This window comes from Tenrec ecaudatus, chromosome 13 (genome assembly GCF_050624435.1).
Source record: "Tenrec ecaudatus isolate mTenEca1 chromosome 13, mTenEca1.hap1, whole genome shotgun sequence".
Lineage (NCBI taxonomy): Eukaryota > Metazoa > Chordata > Mammalia > Afrosoricida > Tenrecidae > Tenrec > Tenrec ecaudatus.
Window position 1 is genome coordinate 76,893,281 of NC_134542.1, and position 19,721 is coordinate 76,913,001.

Here is a 19,721-nt window from a genome sequence, read left to right on the forward strand (position 1 = left end):
GGGAGTTTGAAACTTTCCTGATACTATATAATCTATCTGATTCATTTGTTACTGACTGCTTTTTCTGATTGATAAAAATACAGCCAGCCTATTAGTTAAGTGCAAGTCCCAAGTAAGGGATAAATAACAGATGAGCAGTCTCTACCAACACCTCAGCATGGTGTGTAACGGCTGCCAAAAGTACTATATAATCTTTTGGAAGGCTTAATCGTTCCCTACTGCACTTTTCAAAAGAGAAGAGTAGTTATTAATCCTGGTGTTCACACAAATTTTTCACAGTAGATCTTCATTGAATAAATAGTGCTGTTTCGTATAAAGATTTTAGTTTTAGATAGCACTTAACTGTTAGAGGTTAAACAAATAGCAATATACTAGCAAGAAGAAGAACTGTATTTGGTAAAGAAAACCATATTTTAGGCTACATTAAGCTGTACATTTAATTAGTGGTTTGAGAAACAAGAACATAGAAATGTCTTACAGGAGATCATGGAGTTTCCCCTTTTTTACACAATGTGATCCCCCCCCTTTCTTTCTTGCTCTTGTAAGAAAATCCTTATAATAGTTTAATTAATCATGTTTCATCTTTCTAAAGTATGTTATTTCTCAAATGTGTGGGAGAAGTTGGCTCTCTTAAGGAAATGCAACAGCTCTCCCCCCCCCCTCATTTTATTCATTGGCTGCTTAGAATCTTATTCATGCTGTTAAAACACAATTGTACTTAGTGTTGATAGGGTAAGTCAGGAAGTTTTCTGATGAGGGTTCTGGTTCATACACGCACATGTTCATTTCAAGGCAAACATATTTAAGCATCCCCATGCCATTAGTGGGTAGCTAAAGACAGGTTCTCTTATGAGCAGACCTTTCTTGGTCTCATTAGGTTGCTTAAAAAATATTGCTAAAAAAGAAGTGTTGGATAATGATCCGCTGACTCAAAGTGCTGATGTTTCCTTCAGTCTTTTATGCCAGACTGGAGCTAATGAAGACCACCTTATGAAATGAAGCGTAGCTGAAGATGAGTCCTGGGTTTGCGAATATAACCCAGATTGCTAGGTCTAATCAAAACAATGCCTTCCAAGGAGGCTATTGGGCCAGTTTCATTCAAGGCAGAGAGGTCAGCTCCCTAGGCAATGATAACTGCGTTTCCAATTCCAAAAGGTAATCCTGATGGATTGACTTGCAGGATACAGGATAATGATGAGGGCTTTTTAGGAAGAAATTTTAAGAAAATTGAAAATGGAGTTGGTGAGAAAAAGACCAGAAATGTGGTCCTACGAGTTTTTCTTTTCCTATCACACCCATGACCTTGACCTACTTGTCCATCCTTTAGGCATGAGATGCCCTATAAGAATTTCCCTGGGAAAATTGTACCCCATCAGCATTACAAATCGTCTCTTCCCCCTTCAGAATTTTGTTGGTTCCAAAATTTAAAGAGCACGTGGAAGGAACACAGTTTAGGTCCCTTGAGGAGGCCAAACGCTGCACAGAATTCTTTAGGCACAAGGGTGAGAGTGGTGGAAACACTGCCCTCAGAAGGGCATCTACCGGGATGGAGTAGGATATGATGAGAAACAATAGCTTCATATTTTGATTGTGTTGATGGTTTAATTAAAGTTGCTATGCTTTTACAGTAATACTTTTTAATTTAGCCTTTTGAATTTCCAAAGTACTGTCGTGAGGATGTCTAACTTTTAATGTATGGTTTATACACATGTCTTCTCTATTTCTAAGGGTCAGTGAGGTGACTTGAAAAAGTACAAGGATACATGACATGAAAATGGAATTAGACTACGGAAAGAAGTTAACTGGCAATAGAAATGTGTTTCCCAAAATCCCAAACTAATATTCCTTCCTGCAAGGAGGCAATAAAATCCTGAAGTAAATTAAATAATTCTAATTGTCAGTTAAAAATAAAATCATTGCTTGTGAAAAATTGTTTTGATTCTTCAAAAGAAATGCTTTTTCCTTCTTCTTATAATGGATTCTCAATGAAGTGTGTAATGCAAATCCTTACAGAAGAGACTGTAAACAACACAAACTTGCCATTTAGTGGTACTTCTGGGAGAGGGGAGAGGGCCTGACATGAAAGGTTTGACATGAAACTCTAATAAAGTAAATTTCAGTCTGAGGCCAAACGCGCCACTCAGTATGCTCAGAGGCATCAGTATCTGTAGACTTAGCATGTGCTTCTACAATCTCTTGTAACATGATTGGCCTAGCCTTCAATCTGATGGAAATTTAATAACAAACAGTTCAAGTCTGAGTAACGTTAAGATTGTATACAGTTTGTATGACTGAGTGAAGATCTATATAAAATGAATTTAGTGTACAGAGAGAAGAGCAATTCTGATGGGAGTAAGTCTCTGAAGTGTTTTTATTCCATCGAGAAATGACTTTTTATCTCCTATAATATCTTAGACACTTTTGGCTTAGAATTTTTTGGCTGAAATTCTAGAATTGTTTCTTAACTCTTTATCGTGAAAGATTGTAAATATATTAAAAATTAAAATTGTAAATATTTATAAATTAAATAGCAGTATAAATAAATAATAAAATAAATACATTATCAAATAAATAATATTTACCCATCACCAGATACCATCAATAATCAACATGCAGTCATTTTGTTGCATATAACCAGCCCTTCTCTTGCCTATCTGCTCACCCAACTGTAGATTATATCAAAGCAAACTCCATATTTCACCCATCAGTATTTCACTATGTACCCCTAAAAGATCAAAATAAACTTTAAAACATACTCAACATTATGATGATCACACCTGAAGATAATAATTGTCAATACTTCCTGTGACCACTTGTCTGTCAGGTGACTACAATTAAATCATTTCCTTCCTCAATACGCCTGCCATTTCTTCATCAAGATATGGAAACCATTTTTTTCAAATCTTGATGTACTAGCCTGCTCTGACCAATAAAATATGAGAGAAGTGCTTCTACACTAGTTCTAGAATTTTAAGAGGATTACAAGTCCTCACTTCTTGCAAGTACTGAGGTTTCACATGAGAAATTTTGCTATTCTGCTAAAAAGACTACAGGATACGCCCTCTTAAAGGGACCATAGAGAGGCCACAGGCAGAAGACAGATAGATAGGTAGACAGATGATGGAGAGAGAGAGAGAATAGAGGAATAGATAGATAATAGAGAGATGTGTAGATGGATGATACATAAGTAGAGGATAGATAGACAGTGAGATACGTAGGCATTATAGCCTGTTCCAACATCTCAAGCGAACCCAACTTTCTAGCTATTTGCATTGAGGGGTCAGATCCTATAGACCAGTGCTTCTAAACCTTCCTAATGCAGTTCCTCATGTGGTGGTGACCCCCAACCGGAAAATTATTTTTGTTGCTACTTCATAACTGTAATTTTGCTACTGTTATGAATCATAATGTACATGTGATATTGCAGGATGTATTTCATTGTTACAAATTGAACATAATTAAAGCATAGTGATTAATCACAAAATGATATGTAATTATATAGTGTCAAATATTTATGTTGTCCAATGGGCATAGGCAACCCCTGTGAAAGGGTCACTCGATCCCCAAAAGGGTCATGACCCACAGGTTGAGAACCGCTGCTATAGCCCACAGCAACCCTATAAAATGGAGTAGAACTGCCCTAAAGGATTTCCTAGATTGTAATTATCAAGAAATCAGATTGCCAGGTCTTTTCTCCCAGAAACCACTGGTGTGTTCGACCACTGACCTGTTTTAATTAGCAGCCCCTCTTAACCACTGTGCCACCAGCCCTCATTGATGAATGCCTATGTAGGAGAAAAGGAAAGTGTTGCATCATCAGTTTTCACCAGCCAGGGCAGCTCCCAGGGGCTTGTTTCACCTTAATGTGTCCTTCTGCTAGAATGGAATTTGAATTTCCCTGCCTGGGAGATTGGTTGGTATCAGAAGCATGTCACGGATACAATGGCGAGCTCAGGCAAAAATCCCTTTCTGCTAAAAAGACATTTGTTGCATTTTATTTGGCTGATCCTTCCTTAAGAGGTATATATATTTATACTGGGGACTTTGAAAAGACCCCTGTAGTCTGTTTCCCTAAAGGACACTGGGTCCACAGAGGAATCTAATGGGAGAGGGGCCTAAAAGAAAATGGGTTCAAGGTCAGAAACCTTGGAGAGTCAGAAAAAGGTTTGGGATGTCTTTCATCTTACTGAGTAGTCACTGCTGGGTTTGGAAAATGGGAGTTACATAATGCTTCTCTAGGAGATGATAGGTTTTCTTGTAGACCAAAATGTCTTACAGGGACTGTGATATTAATCTGCTCTTATCTAATGTCAGACAATCCAAATAGTATTCTTATTTGTAGTTTGAAAATCTTCTATTCATTTATAAGGATGCATTGATTTTGAGTTCTGGGGATTTTTAACATCAAAAATAGTTGACTATTTCTACATTGTGTGTATTGTGTGTGTATGCTATAAAATAGTTCATTGTCATTATTTCTAGATTTGTGTGTGGTGCGTGTGTGCGTGCACTATTTCCTATTTTAGCTATACTCTTGCTTAGCTATATTTAAATATATTGCTGAATCCTAGGTTTGGTAACTGAAAAAAATTAGATATGGCACCAAAAATAAGATATAAACTGAAATTTATCTGAGATAAAGATTTACTATAAACAAGTTAAAAGCAAAAGGGGCAGAATTACCAAGAACACAGAAACAATGTTCCTCAGCTAACCTTTGGAGGATTGCCTTAGACCCATACTGCAAAGCCGATAATATATTAGCTGAGTTTACAAGGATCTACTTGAAGAAAATGCACTGAATGAAATTGAGAGCATGGCATATGATAACACATAGGATATTCATAGATAGATTGCAATGTACCTCCCCTTTGAGGAGCTAACAAAAAACAAATGTGTTGAATGACATATTAATTAAAGTAATTATATTTACGAGGTAACTAGACAATGTTTTTGTTCTAAACTCCCTTTAGAAATTCAAATTCTTTTCTACCTGATAAACCCACAATTGAATTTTAGCTATTATTTTTTCAGATGAACTAAACCTCTAGATTGCAAAATAGTTAAGTTTCTCCCAGGCCTTGTTAAGTAGAATAAATCTTAGATAGTAAGCATCCCGTAGTGCCTGAGACTTTTGCAACTTTCCCGATCCATATTGTGAGCATCCTATTGCATAGTGCTCCTTTTGAACTTCTCTAGATGCGCATGGAGGAGCTGGTGTAAAATACACCCAAGAACACGAGAATATTCCCTACAGATTCTTTGGGAAAGTTAAAAACCCTGCGATGTGTTTATTTTCATTACATTTATCATTTTTACGTGTTAAAGACAAATTTAGCACATTCTCCTACATTAAGTATTTGAAAGAGTTGGGTGTAATTTATCAAGATTTATCAGAGTAGTCTCCTGGGATTCAAACTGAATTACTCATGTATGAACCCTAATTCATGGTTTTCTAAAATAGTCATGTATTTATATTTCTGAAAACTATTATGTCCCAAAGGTACCAATAACTGCTGCTCACCACCTCTGTGACATCAGTCATCGTATTTCAATATCATGCAGATTGATCAAGCTACACCAATGAGGTTTGCCTGGGCCAAGTACATAGCTTAGTAGGGGGCTATATGGCTCTTTTAGATACATTGGTGCTTTTCATTTAATTACCCTTGTGTTTTTATGAGTTTCTAGATTAAATAATGACATTTTTATGTGGCATCTGGTCTTCTTTTCTATACTCAGGTTCTCTCTTTAGGAGCAGATGTCCTGCCAGAGTATAAACTGCAGACACCACGCATGAACAAGTTCACGATACTGCACTACAGCCCTTTCAAAGCCGTCTGGGATTGGCTTATTCTGCTGCTGGTCATCTACACGGCCATATTCACACCCTATTCTGCAGCTTTCCTCCTCAATGACCGAGAAGAACAGAAGAGACGTGAATGTGGCTATTCGTGTAGCCCTTTGAATGTGGTAGACTTGATTGTGGATATTATGTTTATCATAGATATTCTAATAAACTTCCGAACGACATACGTAAATCAGAATGAAGAAGTGGTGAGTGATCCGGCCAAAATAGCAATACATTACTTCAAAGGCTGGTTCCTGATTGACATGGTGGCCGCAATTCCCTTTGACTTACTGATTTTCGGATCGGGTTCTGATGAGGTAAGAGCTGCTGTGGATCTGATTTTCTGAACGGCTGTAATTATAATTGCTTTAACTTTAAAAAATAAATGTTACTTGGTAGACTTGCGGTAGTGCACAGACGAAGTTTATTGTCAGTGGAAGATGATATAAAACGCGATGGAACCATTCATAGCACTGCAAGTAATTCCCTTCCTCGGATTCCCCTAAGAGACGTGTAAGACTCTTGAACCCAAAAATTAAGCTTTGATGCAGTGGGACAGTGGGGTATCACACAGAGCACAAGCCAGGGTGCAATGCCTTTACAGCGTAATTTCCTGGGACTAACACTGTCAAGCACTCAGAATCTCTTTGTTTCTCAAGTCAAAATTATGATTTGAAACAGCAGAGACTTGTTTTTTTTCTGTTTTATGCGTAAGAAGATGTCTTCTGAAATGGTTATGTACAATGTCCTTTCTCTTATATAGATTGGAAAAAATACTTCTTGTGGATGCCCAATAAGAGCTTTAAGGAAATGTATCGTTTACCAAGGGTACCCCACCAAAAGTTAGATTTTTTTTTCAAAACTATGTATTTCTTTTTTTCTTTTTTTTACAAACCAACCTTATCACCTGCAAAGTACTCTCCATTACACTGAAAACATTTGTCGAATGTGCAATTCCATTCTTGGAAACACTTTTCAAACTCATCTGTTTGGATGGCCAATAACACCTGCCTTGTTTTTTTCTTCACCTCATCTACATAGTCAAATTGTTGTCCTTTCATGTCCCTCTGCATTCTTGGAAACAAACAGAAGTCGCATGGAGTGAGGTCAGGTGAGGCAGGTTCACGGGGCAAGAGAGACATACTGGTGTTTGCCAGAAACTGGCGCACTGGGAGGGCTGCGTGAGCAGGTGCGTTGTTGGTAGCAAAACCAGTCTCCTGTCTGCCACAACTCAGGCTTTGTCACACACACTGTTAGGCAATATTTCAGACCTTCTAAATAGAAAACTTAACTAACAGTCTGACCTGGTGGAGCAAATTCCAAATGCACTGTGAGTGGACATTTTCATCGATTCGGGAAGTTGACAGACATCCAGAACAAGGTCTGTCATCAGTCGACATTTCACCTGTTTTTGAAAAGAGAGAACCACTCATACATTGAGTTTTTCCCATAGCACTGTCCTTGTAAGCTGTGTTCAACATCACAACAGTTTCTGTGGCATTTTTCCCAACAGGAAACATCATTTCACAGCTGCACGCTTTTCTCTTAAATCAGCCATCACAACAAAATGAGGTTTGGGTGAAACTGCTTTTACCAAAAACTTCACTGTGACCAGAAAAAACTTTCCAGGCAATGCCACTGGTACACTAATTCAGAGTGAGTTGCTTGATGTTTGCCTTGCTAGAAGAATATGTACTTAGAAAGCTCCACCTGGTCTTAAAGACTTGAAGATAAGCAAGCGGCCATCTAGCTCAGAAGCAACAAAGTCCACATGGAAGAAACATACCAGCCTGTGTGATCACGAGGTGTGGATAGGATCAGGTATCAGGCATCAAAGAACAAAAACTCATATCATTGTGAATGAGGGGGAGAGCAGAGTGGGGACCCAAAGCCCATCTGTAGGCAACTGGCCATCCCCATACAGAAGAATTGTGTGGGGGAAACGAGCCAGTCAGGGTGCAGTCTAGCACCTACGAAACATACAACTTTCCTCTAGTTTCTTTAATGCTTCCTCCCCCCACTCCACCCCCACTATCATGATCTTAAGTCTACCTAACAAATCCAGCTAGAACAGAAGATGTACACTGGTACAGATAAGAGCTGGAAACACAGGGAAGCCAGGACAGGTACACCCTTCAGGATGAAGAGGGTAAGGGGAATGTAGAGGAAAAAGGGGGAACCGATCACAAAGATCTACATATAACCCACTCCCTGAGGGACAGACATGAAAAAAGTGAGTGAATGGAGACATCAGTCAGCGTAAGACATAAAAAAAGAAGAAGAATTTATAAATTATCAAGGATTTTAGAGGGAGGGACAGGAGGGAAGGGAGGGGGAAAATAAGGAGCTGATACCAAGGGCTCAAGTAGAAAGCAGATGTTTGAGAATGATGATGACAACAAATGTACACATGTGCTTGATACAATGGATGGATGGATGGATTGTGATAAGAGTTGGATGAGCCCCCAATAAAATGATTTAAAAATAAACAAACAAACAAGAAAGAAAGAAAGCTCTGCCCAGCAGAGCTTTTTTCCAGTTTGGGGGGCTACCCCCTTGTATGTATAGTGTAATTTTAGTGTTTAATATCCGTAACTTTCTATTATATTTTCAAAGATACCTATTCAAAGAAGTTAAGTTTGATTAAATTCACTTGCTACTGGCTTTTACTCACATATGGGCCTGTAGCCTACACTAGAAATATTTGCAAAACAATGTGAAAATGGTTCTAAGAGAGCAGGGTCAGCAAGATAACCTCAATGTGTTGACATGTTAAAATTCACATTCCTTTTCTGCCTAAAATCTTCTCACAGCACAGTTTTGTGTATATTTGTTTTTATGGCTGCGGTGGCCAGAGAACTGAAGTCCCTCTAGAGCAGCGGTTCTCATCCTTCCTGATGCCGCGACCCTTTCACACAGCTCCTCATGCGGTGGTGACCCCCAACCAGAGCATTATTTCCATTGCTACTTCATCACTGTCACTTTGCTACTGTTATGAATCATCATGTAAATATGTGATATGCAGGATGTATTTTCATTGTTACAAATTGAACATAATTAAAGCATAATGATTTATCACAAAAAATAATATGTAATTATACATTGAAAAATATTCATTTCTAATTACAAATAAATTAAATTTTGTCTTGAAGCATGGTGTAGCCTGGGTAACTGACTTAATATACCAACAGTAAACTACATTGCTACATTTTGACAGTAGGAGTAAAAAGCCAAGGTCAGTGTGAAGGTTGAGATAGCTTCTTTCTCCCCAGATCAGAAATTCTCGGGGCAGTCTTTGCAAGAGCACAACGAAGATCATCTTCCACAACCAGTCTACTTCTGTATTTAGACTTGATAACCAACAAGCTGGAAAACCCTGTTTCACAAAGAGATGTTTTTGGAAATGGAAGAAGAAGGCACAACACAGTCTCAGACAGAATAGGATGTGGCTGCAAGCACTTGATCCAGAATTTCGTAACTGGAGAAATCAGTTCTCACTGCATCGCCGTTAATAAATTCAATGAACTCCTCTTGTGCTGTCTCAGGAACATCTTCAACTTTGACTGTGAAGGGGCTTCTGGCAAGTACAAATGGGGTGTCAGGTAGATTTGGAAAGTAAGATGAAATTTCATCTGCAAGCGTGTGCAAGAGTTCTTTCACAGAAATTATCATCGTATAACCTTTTGTCTGGTTCAGTGTCATCCTCCTCAAAGAAAGCAGATAAAGTAGGCAACATGTAAATGTTATTTTCCAATGATCTTAGGCGACCCCAGTGAAAAAGTCGTTCCACCCCCAAAGGGGTCACGACCCACCGGTTAAGAACCGCTGTTGGCCAGTGAAAGCTCAGGCAAAGAGAACCTTCCTTGGCCAAAAAGAACTGCAGGTAGAGGAGTAGACTCTCCTATAGAACATGCTTGCCAGACTGTGCGGTAGTACAAAGCAGAAGATTAAGGCGTGTTCCTGGATTTTTGCAGTTACCTGACAACAAACCTGAGACAACATCTCAAGCCTGCTTTTCCTCATCCGCAAAAAGAGTGATAATAATATAATAATAACAATAACACCTTTCCCTCTCAAGGGTATTTTTTTTCTTTTAAACATTCTAATGAGATGATCTATAGAAAACTCCCAGCCAGGAAAAACAAAGAGCAACTAATAAATCCTTTGAACTTTTACTACCAAATCATCCTAACTTTGAAATGTAATAAAAAGGAACAATTTTAAAATTAATTCTGATCTTCATGCTTTTCTTCTCATGACCCGCATAATTATAAGCAATAAGCTATTACTGATACATGACTGTATAAAATCTCACTCTTCCAAAATTGTAAATATATAGACTCTAGCAAACAGGATTATTAGGGGAAATGGGTAACTTATGACCTGTAACCAATGGCAATCAAACCAAAGAACATTAGGATGTGCTATTTATATCCATTTAAGTAGAATTTCTGGAGTTCAGTACATGATTCATTTCTTTTGCTCTATCACTTGAAAATTATATTACATTACATATGTGGTAGGAAAGTTTAAGTGTCAAGAACATAACCTAAGACCATTTGTAATTCAGATGTTCAGGATTTCAAATTGGCCTTCCTCCTAGTAAACTGAAATGGACTAAAATGTGCAGGGTTTACGTGAGCTTCACATGAAGCAGTCGTAGGAACAAAGGATGTCCAAGTGGCATTTGTCACGTAGCATGAAGGGAAAATGCAAGCTCGCCTTCGCGGCCATCAGATCCCTGGCATTTGGGGGTTATTCTTGCCACACTGGAAGCCTTTGGAGCAGGAACGGCATTATCCGGTTGACATTTTGATTGTAGTCTGATGTCTAGAAAATGGACAGTCAGGGTAGAAGCCGAGAAATCGCTTTAGAGCTTACGCTGCAATTCAGATGGGACAAGACAGCAGCTTGAACTGCAGGCAAGAGAGGAAGAAAAGTAGATTCATTTAGGGTATGTTTCCAAGATTAACAGTTATCGTTAATTGATTAAATATTTCCTGGAAGAGTAAATACAAACTAAAACAAGGATATTTCCAAGAATGTTGTGGTTCCTTTTTTAATTTTTAACCTAAGTAAGTTTTACAAATATTTTTGTTGTTAGGTGCTGTTAGGTCAGTTCCCATTCAGAGTGACCCCATGTACAACCCAACAAAACACTGCTCAAACCCCACCCTCCTAGCCTGTGTTGTTCTATTTGGGCCTTTGTTGCAGCCACTACGTCAAAGCCAGCTCCTTGAAGGTCTTCTATTTTTGTTGCCCTTCTTGTCTACCAAATATGATGTCCTTCTTAAGGGACTGAGCCAGTGGTTGGGCTGGGCTGCTTCACACAGTCCTGGGTGGCCAGGATTGAAACCTAATTTTTGGTTGAATTCTGTGAACCGGTTGTTAAAATGTCATCTTTAATCAGGGTTCCCTCTAAGGTGAGTGGCTGGGCAGTTGCCTCATATGGGAATCACAAACTTACATTTTTTAAAAATCTTTTTATTGGGGCTCATAAGGCTCTTATCACAATCTGTACATACATCAATTGAGCAAAGCACCCTTATACATTTGTTGCACTCGTCATTCTCATAATTCACCTTCCACTTGGGTTCCTGGAATCAGCTCGGTTTCCACCAGCTAGAAGGGCCCATCATACAGAGAGGACCATTCAGCTGACCACACTACGAGATGCGACATCCTGCACCAACACATGGCCCTACACAGGACAGCGCCTGAGACACAATGGGGGATGTGCGACTGAGCTGACCCCGCCACACTGAGGCAAACACTGGGGGCGTGCAATGGAGCAGTGGAGGAAGCAGAGCAAAGGGATCCTGAGGGAGTATAAAGGATGGTCTTCCGGAACAGGGTGTGGCGCCTCACAAGCTACACCTAGAAAACACTCCTAAAGGCCAAGGAACTGACCTTGAACTACTAGAAATTTTTCTTTTAATATTTGCTATCTTTTTGTTTAGTCGTTTTTTAATTTGTTTTGTTTTTTACCTTGTAAATTTTGTATGTTAGTGGCTTTTCTGCTTACCAGCGTGTCGATGTTGCTTCTGTCAAAGCCATGTTCTTATGGGCCACTTGGGCACAGTCAAAGTCATATGCATTTGTATGCACATATTACTATGACAAACTTACATTTTTAACGCCACTTACTCTTTTTTACCCTGCGTCTCAGGAACAGCATAGTCTAAGCGACTATATTAGTAATATTCATTCCATCCACAAAAAAACAAAACTCCTTGCCTTCGAGTCAATGCTGACTTGCAACAACCATGTAGGACAGAGTAGAACTGCTCGTGTGGATTTCTGCTAAGTGTTTGCGGGGAGTCTCCCAAGCGCAGCTGGTGATTTGAACTGCTGACCTTTCAGATTGTAGCCCAACGTGTAGCCACTGTGCCACCACCAAGGCTCCTTATTCCATCCATAGTAAAAAAAAATGATAGGACTGTGCTTGAAATGCTTATCCATTTCATAAAACTGGTACTTTTGATGAAATTCTACGTTTTTATTCCCTTTCACTTGTTACTTCAGTAAGCAAACATGTAACATAAAGAGAAGTGCCTAACAAGAGCACTGACACGCTGTCATTCATTTCAGCTTGTGTCCCACCCAAATTCTCTCAAGATACGAGTAAATTATGCAAATCTGAAAAGTGTTCAAAGAGTTAAAAATATTTCAAAACCATTGCTCTAAGTTACGCAGAAGCAGAAAGAGTTTTACAAAGACAAACCGAATCTGTTCAGAGAAGATAAGTGGCCTGTTTCTAATCAATCAAACGCAATGACTAATTGGCCTCTAAAGGAGATCCAACTCCTACAGTGAAAAGATAAGGTTTAGGATAAATCACACAGCCGATGATGCTCAGATAAAAGCAAAGAATATTATAACTGAGGACACCAATCAAGAAGTAATATGGGAAAAAAAGAAGTAATATGGAATTATCTTAAATAACAGTTTTGGTTTTTGTCAGATATAATTTAATATGCTCCACTCATATTTTAAAACATTATATAATCTAGTTTTGTCTGTTTTATTCTTATTTAAGTATTAATTGTATGGAATAATAAACTGCCTTTCTGTATATTTTTTAATACTTAAATTGGTCACGGGGCAGCAGAACAGTGGTTAAATCACTTGAATCCCACCACCAGACTGATCTGATAACATTCCAAAGTCTGTGAGCCACTGTCCCGCCATCTTCACTTCCAAGAGCGTTCTAGGTACACTTCTTCCAAGACAGCTTGCTCATTGTTTCAGCCGTTCATGCTGCTTTCAATATTCTGCTCCAGCACCGCTTCAAATGCCTCGAGTCTTCTTTGGTCTTCCTATTCAATGTCCCACTGTCACTTGCTTCGGAGACCATTGAAAACACCATGGTTTGGGTCATGTTTATTTGTTCTTATTTGAATTTTCAGCTTATGCAAGTTTTATGGATAGTGATATGTTTATCCAGATGCAAAAAAAATCTAGGGACAAAACAGATATGCACTGGCAGAGAAATTCCTGTTTGGACCATGCTAAGTTTGATGAGCCTGTAAGTCATTCCAGTACAGATGGCTTGTAGGCAATTGGGGTTGCAAGTGAGATACTACATGCAAAACTAGAAAGATCTGTGAATATAAGAAAATGAAATATTAGTTCAATTTAAAATTAAGTAAAATAATGGCAACGTTTGGGCCACATTTGGGTTTCAGTGGTAGGACCGAGCACAAAATTTCACTGTGAATTTTAAAAAGAATATAGGGATAGATTGAAAGTGAAACTTGGAAATCTGCATTTTTAAAAAGCATTATGACTGAGTCAACTAGTTAGGTATCCAAGTTCCAGTGCCTATATCCAGGGCAAGGAGAAGGTTTAGGGGATGGATTTTGCCCCCACAGGTACACATTTTTCCTAAATAAATATATAATGATGTGAACAAACAAATCAAAGAGTAACTTCAGCTAAAAGTAAGAACCGTTATGCTCTCTGAGTCGCTTAATTTTAACGGCACCAGTCAAATGCCCTGGTAGACGCATCACAGCATCGCAGCTTGTCGTAAGGAAACTAGACCGGTGTCAGCTGCAAGAGGCTGATGATTATCAGAATGAGTTTCTGATCAAATGCCCTTCTCTCTATCTAAAAGATGTTTGAATGGGATGTGTTATGAATAAAGCAATAATAAGCTAGAAGCATCCTCGATGTTCTTTACATGCACAAAATACAGCCCTTTGATGATACTAGTGAATGTGTTCTTAGAAAGGTAGGAATGATAGGAGTCAGCTCAACAAAGCCCTAGAAACTAGTTTCCTGGAGATCGGGTTGTACTGTGTGGCTGTTGAGTAATTGTGTACTTATTCTGGTGAATGGGGCGACACGCGTCAGAGCTGGGATGGAACTGAAGTGAACCCTAAAGGGAAGTGTGAATGGGAAGTCACGCAATGCGTCAGTTATTCACGTTCCCGGTTCGCCATTTGTACCCAACGGTTCCTTGGCAAAGAGAAGAGAAGGATGAACTAAATGGAAACCTTGGAGATAGCACTACACATTATTGTGAGGTGTCGTCAAGTCATCTCCGACTCATAGCAACCCCTTGGACAACAGAACGGATCCCTGCACAGCCCCGCCCATCTTCACAGCCGAGTCCATGCTTGAGCCCGTTGCTGACTGCTCCATCAGCCCATCGCTGTGAGGGTTTTCCTCTTTTTCTCAGACTCGTTACCGAGCGCGGTGTCCTTCTGCAAGGGCCGGTCCCTCCTGAGGACATGGCCACAGTAGGTGAGCTGAAGGCCCACCATCTGCACACCTATGGAGTAATTGGGCCCTGCTTCTTCCAAAACAGACTTGTTCCCTCTTCTGGCAGACCCTGGTCTATTGAATAGTCTTCACCAACACCAACATTTAAACACATTACTCCTTCTGTCTTCCTTGCTCACGGTCCAACTCTCTCAGGCATATGAGCTATTGAAAAGACCGTAACGTGGGTCAGGCACACCTGAGCTGCAAAGTGACACCTTTGCGATTTCACACTTAAGTGAGCTATTTTTCAGCAGCTTTGCCGAGTGCAGTACGCTGTCTGATTTCCTGACTACGGCATCCCTGGGTGTTTATGGCGAGTGCAGGTAGAAAGAAATCGTTGCCAATGTTGATTTCGTGATTCATCGTGACAGCGCTCCTTGACTCAACGGTGAGGGTTTTTGTTCGCTCTACATTGAGGTGCAGTCCATATTGACGGCTGTTGTCTGCAGAGTAAGCCCTTCAGCCCTCTTCACTTCAGCAAGTAAGATTGTGTCACCTGCCTGCTGCACGTGGTGCACGAGCCTTCCGCTAATTCTGACGCCGTGTCCTTCAGAAAGAGCAGCTGCTCTGGTTTTCGCTCGGCGTGCACATTGAGTAAGTGTGGTGAAAGGATAAACTGCTCCTGTTCAAACACTGCCTACCGGTCTGTGTACAGATTTCCACAGGAGCTCGGCTCAGTTTCTGGAACCTCCCACCTTCACATTTTCCACTATTGGTGATCCACGCCGTGGAGAGTCAGTGAAACATTCCAGACTTCTACCTTTAGTCTCTGCCTTCAGGCAAGATCCATCTGATATTAGCAATGATATCCTGCATTCCACATTGTCTCCTGAGTACAGTTTGAATTTCTGGCAGATCTTTGTAGATGTCTTCCTGCACCTGGTTTTAAATTACTTTCTGCATAATATGACTTGTGTTATGTTTACAGTTTTGTTCAATGTTTTCCACATCAGCTTGGATGGCTTTTCTTTGGAATGGACACAAATAGGGATCTCGTCTCTCAATTGGCCAGGCTCCAGGTGTGTGCACAGAGACACGTCAGCACTTCCAGCACAGCATCCATTTACTGAAACGTGTTAACTGGTGTTCCCAATCTTATGGTGCCACTTTTAATTATTGAATGTCAACAAATTATTCTTGATATATTGGCTGTAGTTCTTCCATCTTTTTTATGTTTTCATAGAATATTGAAAATTGAGACTTGACTTCTTTCTTCAATTTTTTTCAGATGGAGAAATATTGGGCCTGTTCTCTTTTGTTTTTCTAACTCCAGTTCTTTTCACATTTAATTATAATACAAATTACAATTTTCAGAACCCTTTCTGACATTGCTTTGGTCCTTCTTGTCTTTTTGACACCTTTTTCTTTCTTTCTTTCTTTCTTTCTTTCTTTCTTTCTTTCTTTGTGTGATGTCTGTGATATTAACCTACAACACATCTAGTCTTTTGTCATTAATATAAAATTCCTCCTTAATAAAAGTATAATTCTACGAGTTAAAATATACATAGGATATTTAAATGCAATATTCCTGAAATGCTTACTGACAATAAAGCAAAACTCTCTTTTCAAAATTATTCTGAAGAATTCTTATATAGAGATAGATAGATAGATAGATAGATAGATAGATAGATAGATGGATGGAGATAGAGATTTCTCATATTTATGAGGCTTCCTCAGTTTGACTCTAGCCAGGTTTTCTTCAGTGGAACATGGTTTGCTATTGATTAAACATAATTACCAATTATAATCTTATGAGAATTGAGAATCTTAGGAAAGAAGTTGCCTTCTCTGTGTTAAAATGGAAAATGAAAAGAGAAATCACATACTTGTCCTGAGTCTGGATCTAGAATCTACACATACAAAGCTTCAAATGATTAGAATGTGTATGCTGTAAGTAAAGTTTCATAAGAAATCCATATAACTAAAAAGGTAAAAAAAAACCTTATATTCAGTATAAGAAGAGATCTGGAAATTGTATAATCCAAGATACATTTTTTAATTAGAATTGAATGACATTTATCAGCCACCCAGAATTTTGACATAATTGGATTTCAAGAAAAAGAGCCACTTAACACAAAAAGCCAATTCAGACAAAATTCATTAAAACTAAAGGTCTTAAATAAGGAGACTCCTATTACATCCTGACAAAAAGAGTTTAAAATATCATTCAATTGCAAGAAAGGGGTAAAGCTCTGAGATGGCATCAGCACTTATAAGATAGGAACTCAAGTTGTAGGACTTCTTCATGGACATAATACACACATACATACAAGGGGGTAACCCCCACCAATCAAACAAACAAACAAAACCTCCACTTCTGTGGTAGGCAGCATCGAGCAACTCGCTCTGAGTGAGAACACCCAGACTCGCTCTGAGTGAGAACACCCAGGGGGCATCTCCTGGAAAGACTGTCTCTGGTCTCAGTAAATTTTTTGGTAGAAGCAGTTTCCCTCAAACCTCATATTTTTGTGATGGCTGATTTAAGAGAACAGTGTGTGCCCGTGAAATTTTGTTTCTTGCTTGGGAAAAATGCAATGGAAACTGTTGTGATATTGAACATAGCTTACAAGGACAGGATGGTGGTAAGCACTCAAGTGTACAAGTAGTATTCCCGTTTCAAAAAAGGTGAAATGTGGTCCTTCAACTTTCCAAACAGACGAAAACGTTGACAAAATGTATGCACTTGTGTATATAGACCGACAATGGCCCATTGAGGAGATGGGGAAGTTATCTGGATGATCTTGGAGCTCCATTCAGCAAATTTTAACAGAAGATTTGGGAATGAGAAGGTCACTGCGAAATTTGTGCCTTGGATTCTGACTGAGCAGCAAAAAGAGTGTTGAGTGGAAACATGCCATGCTTTGAAAAAACAGCTCTGAAATACCCCAGATTTTTTTCCAAGGTCATTACTGGTGACAAGACATGACCCTGAAAGCAAGCCATCAATCAAACCAGTGGGGGACACCATTTCACATCCCCCCCCCCCAAAAAAAGCTCATCAAGTGAAATCAAAGATCAAAAATGTCCTTTTGTTTTTTGGATGTGAGGGAGATAGTTCATTCCACCAGGTCAGACTGTTAATCAAGCATTCTACTTAGAGGTTCTGAAAAGGCCTGATTTGTGGCAAATGGGGGGCTGATGTTTATGCCACCATGACAATGCACCTGCTTATCCAGCCTTCTCAATGTGCCAGTTTGGGGTAGAAAACAGCATGCTCTCTTGCCCCACGCACCTTATTCACCAGACCTCACTCCATGCAATTCCATTTTGTGTCTGCAAATGAAGAGGAACATGAAAGGCCAGTGATTTGATGACATAGAAAAGGTGAGGTGAAAAACGAGGGAGGTGCTCTCAGCCATCCAAACAGATGAATTTGAAAAATGTTTCAAAGAATGGAATCACAGATTTGACAAATATATTAGGTGTAATGGAGAGTATTTTGAAGGTGATAAGGTGGTTTTGTTTTATTAAAAAAAATAAATATATAGCTTGGGGTGGGTGGGAGGAATTCTGGTTGGGGGGGGGTACCATCAAGCTGAAGCCAAGTCATAGTGAACTCATGGGACAAGTAGAGCCACCCCTGTGTGTTTCCAAGACTGTAAATCTTTACAGTCTCATCTTTCCCCCACAGAACACCTGGAGGATTGAAAATGCTGAGCTTGCCCTATGGGTCACCAAGTATGCCTGCAGGTCTCTTCCAGTGGTCTTTAATGCTTATTATTACTATGTTATTTTTCATTAAAGATCATTTGTTTTACAGCATAATACCTAAATAACATTCATTGTATTTCATCTATTTGTATCTTATCTCTTCTTCTGTTCCAAAGAAGAGACATTTTGAATAATACAATAAAATATTTCTAAATTTATTTATAAAGAAACAGCAGACTTTGGAAGAAAAGAAAGATTTTGAGCATAGATGTATTGAAAAACTGAACCAAAATGATTCTAGTTAGTGTGAGCAGTCGGTGCATGCAGAATAAGCTCCTGTGTTTCAAAGCTCCTGCCACTTTCTGATGGGTCTGCAAGGACAGTGCTGAAACCCTGTTCTTGGGACTCCAGAGATCTAAGTCATGCGTTTGGAAGGTGTGAGAGACCTATTAACACACTTCAAAATACACAGTTCCTGCTCACTCGTGGAAACAAACAGATTTCGAATGCTCAAATATGAAGATTAGGTGTCATGTAAGATCCATGTGAGGTAGGCATTATTATTCCCATCAACAGAGGATGAAACTGAAGCTTAACGATTGAGTACATAACTAGTTCAAGGTCACACAGCAGTAGAGAAGCATTCAAGCACAAAGTTGGTGCCTAGGTCCAACACCTACCTTCTAAGGAAAACTAATCACTGATTACAATCACGGAAAGTAGACGTTTCTCCCAGGGCTCCGCCCAACACTAATTCAGACCCTTCTTCCATTCAGTAAAAGGACATCTTTTTTTAATCTGTCAGAGAACGGTGAGGGGGAAATGTACTTCATCATCATTCTTTTCACCATCATCATCACATCATCATAGTAATAACAGCACTAGAAATAGAGAGGACTCTCCTCTGTCCATCCCAAATGAGCAAAAAAGGAGGCCCAGTGGCGATGAGCATATTTCAATCCCCCAATCCCTTCTTACATCCTTAGGGCTTGCAATACTCACTGAAACGCATTTGGGCATGATTGAGGGTCCACCCTTGTGACTACTAAGATAGGAAAACACAAATCAACAAACAACACATAGCATAGTATAGCATTTTAATTGAAAGTCACTGGTAATCAATATGGGTAATAGATAAAAGTGTTCTTAATGCACTTTGTGAAATAAACACCAACACTAAGATAAAATGACTCCATAATTGATTGGTAAACACCATGTAACTATGGAATAATTGCATGCCCTGTGAATTATATAGTACTTATAGTTGACACTATTTAGGAAACCTAAGAAATGAACTTCTAATTTGTACTTATCAGATTTCAAGTCCAAACAACCATTTAAGTATCATGTTATTATATGGAAGTGTCCTATCATTAGATACCTGGTCAGTAATAACCATGCAATTAGTTACACGTGTCACGACCAAAGGCTGAATGCAATTACAGTA

At 39.2% G+C, this 19,721-nt stretch overlaps 1 protein-coding gene across 1 annotated transcript in view; it reads left to right on the forward strand.

Moving 5' to 3' along the window:
* The window catches only part of KCNH7 (potassium voltage-gated channel subfamily H member 7), a 503,315-nt gene that overhangs the window by 414,101 nt on the left and 69,493 nt on the right, over window positions 1-19,721 (forward strand). The window contains exon 7 of the mRNA XM_075529404.1: window positions 5,743-6,168. Within this exon, the coding sequence (XP_075385519.1) occupies window positions 5,743-6,168 (426 nt within the window). The remainder of the gene's footprint in view (window positions 1-5,742; window positions 6,169-19,721) is intronic.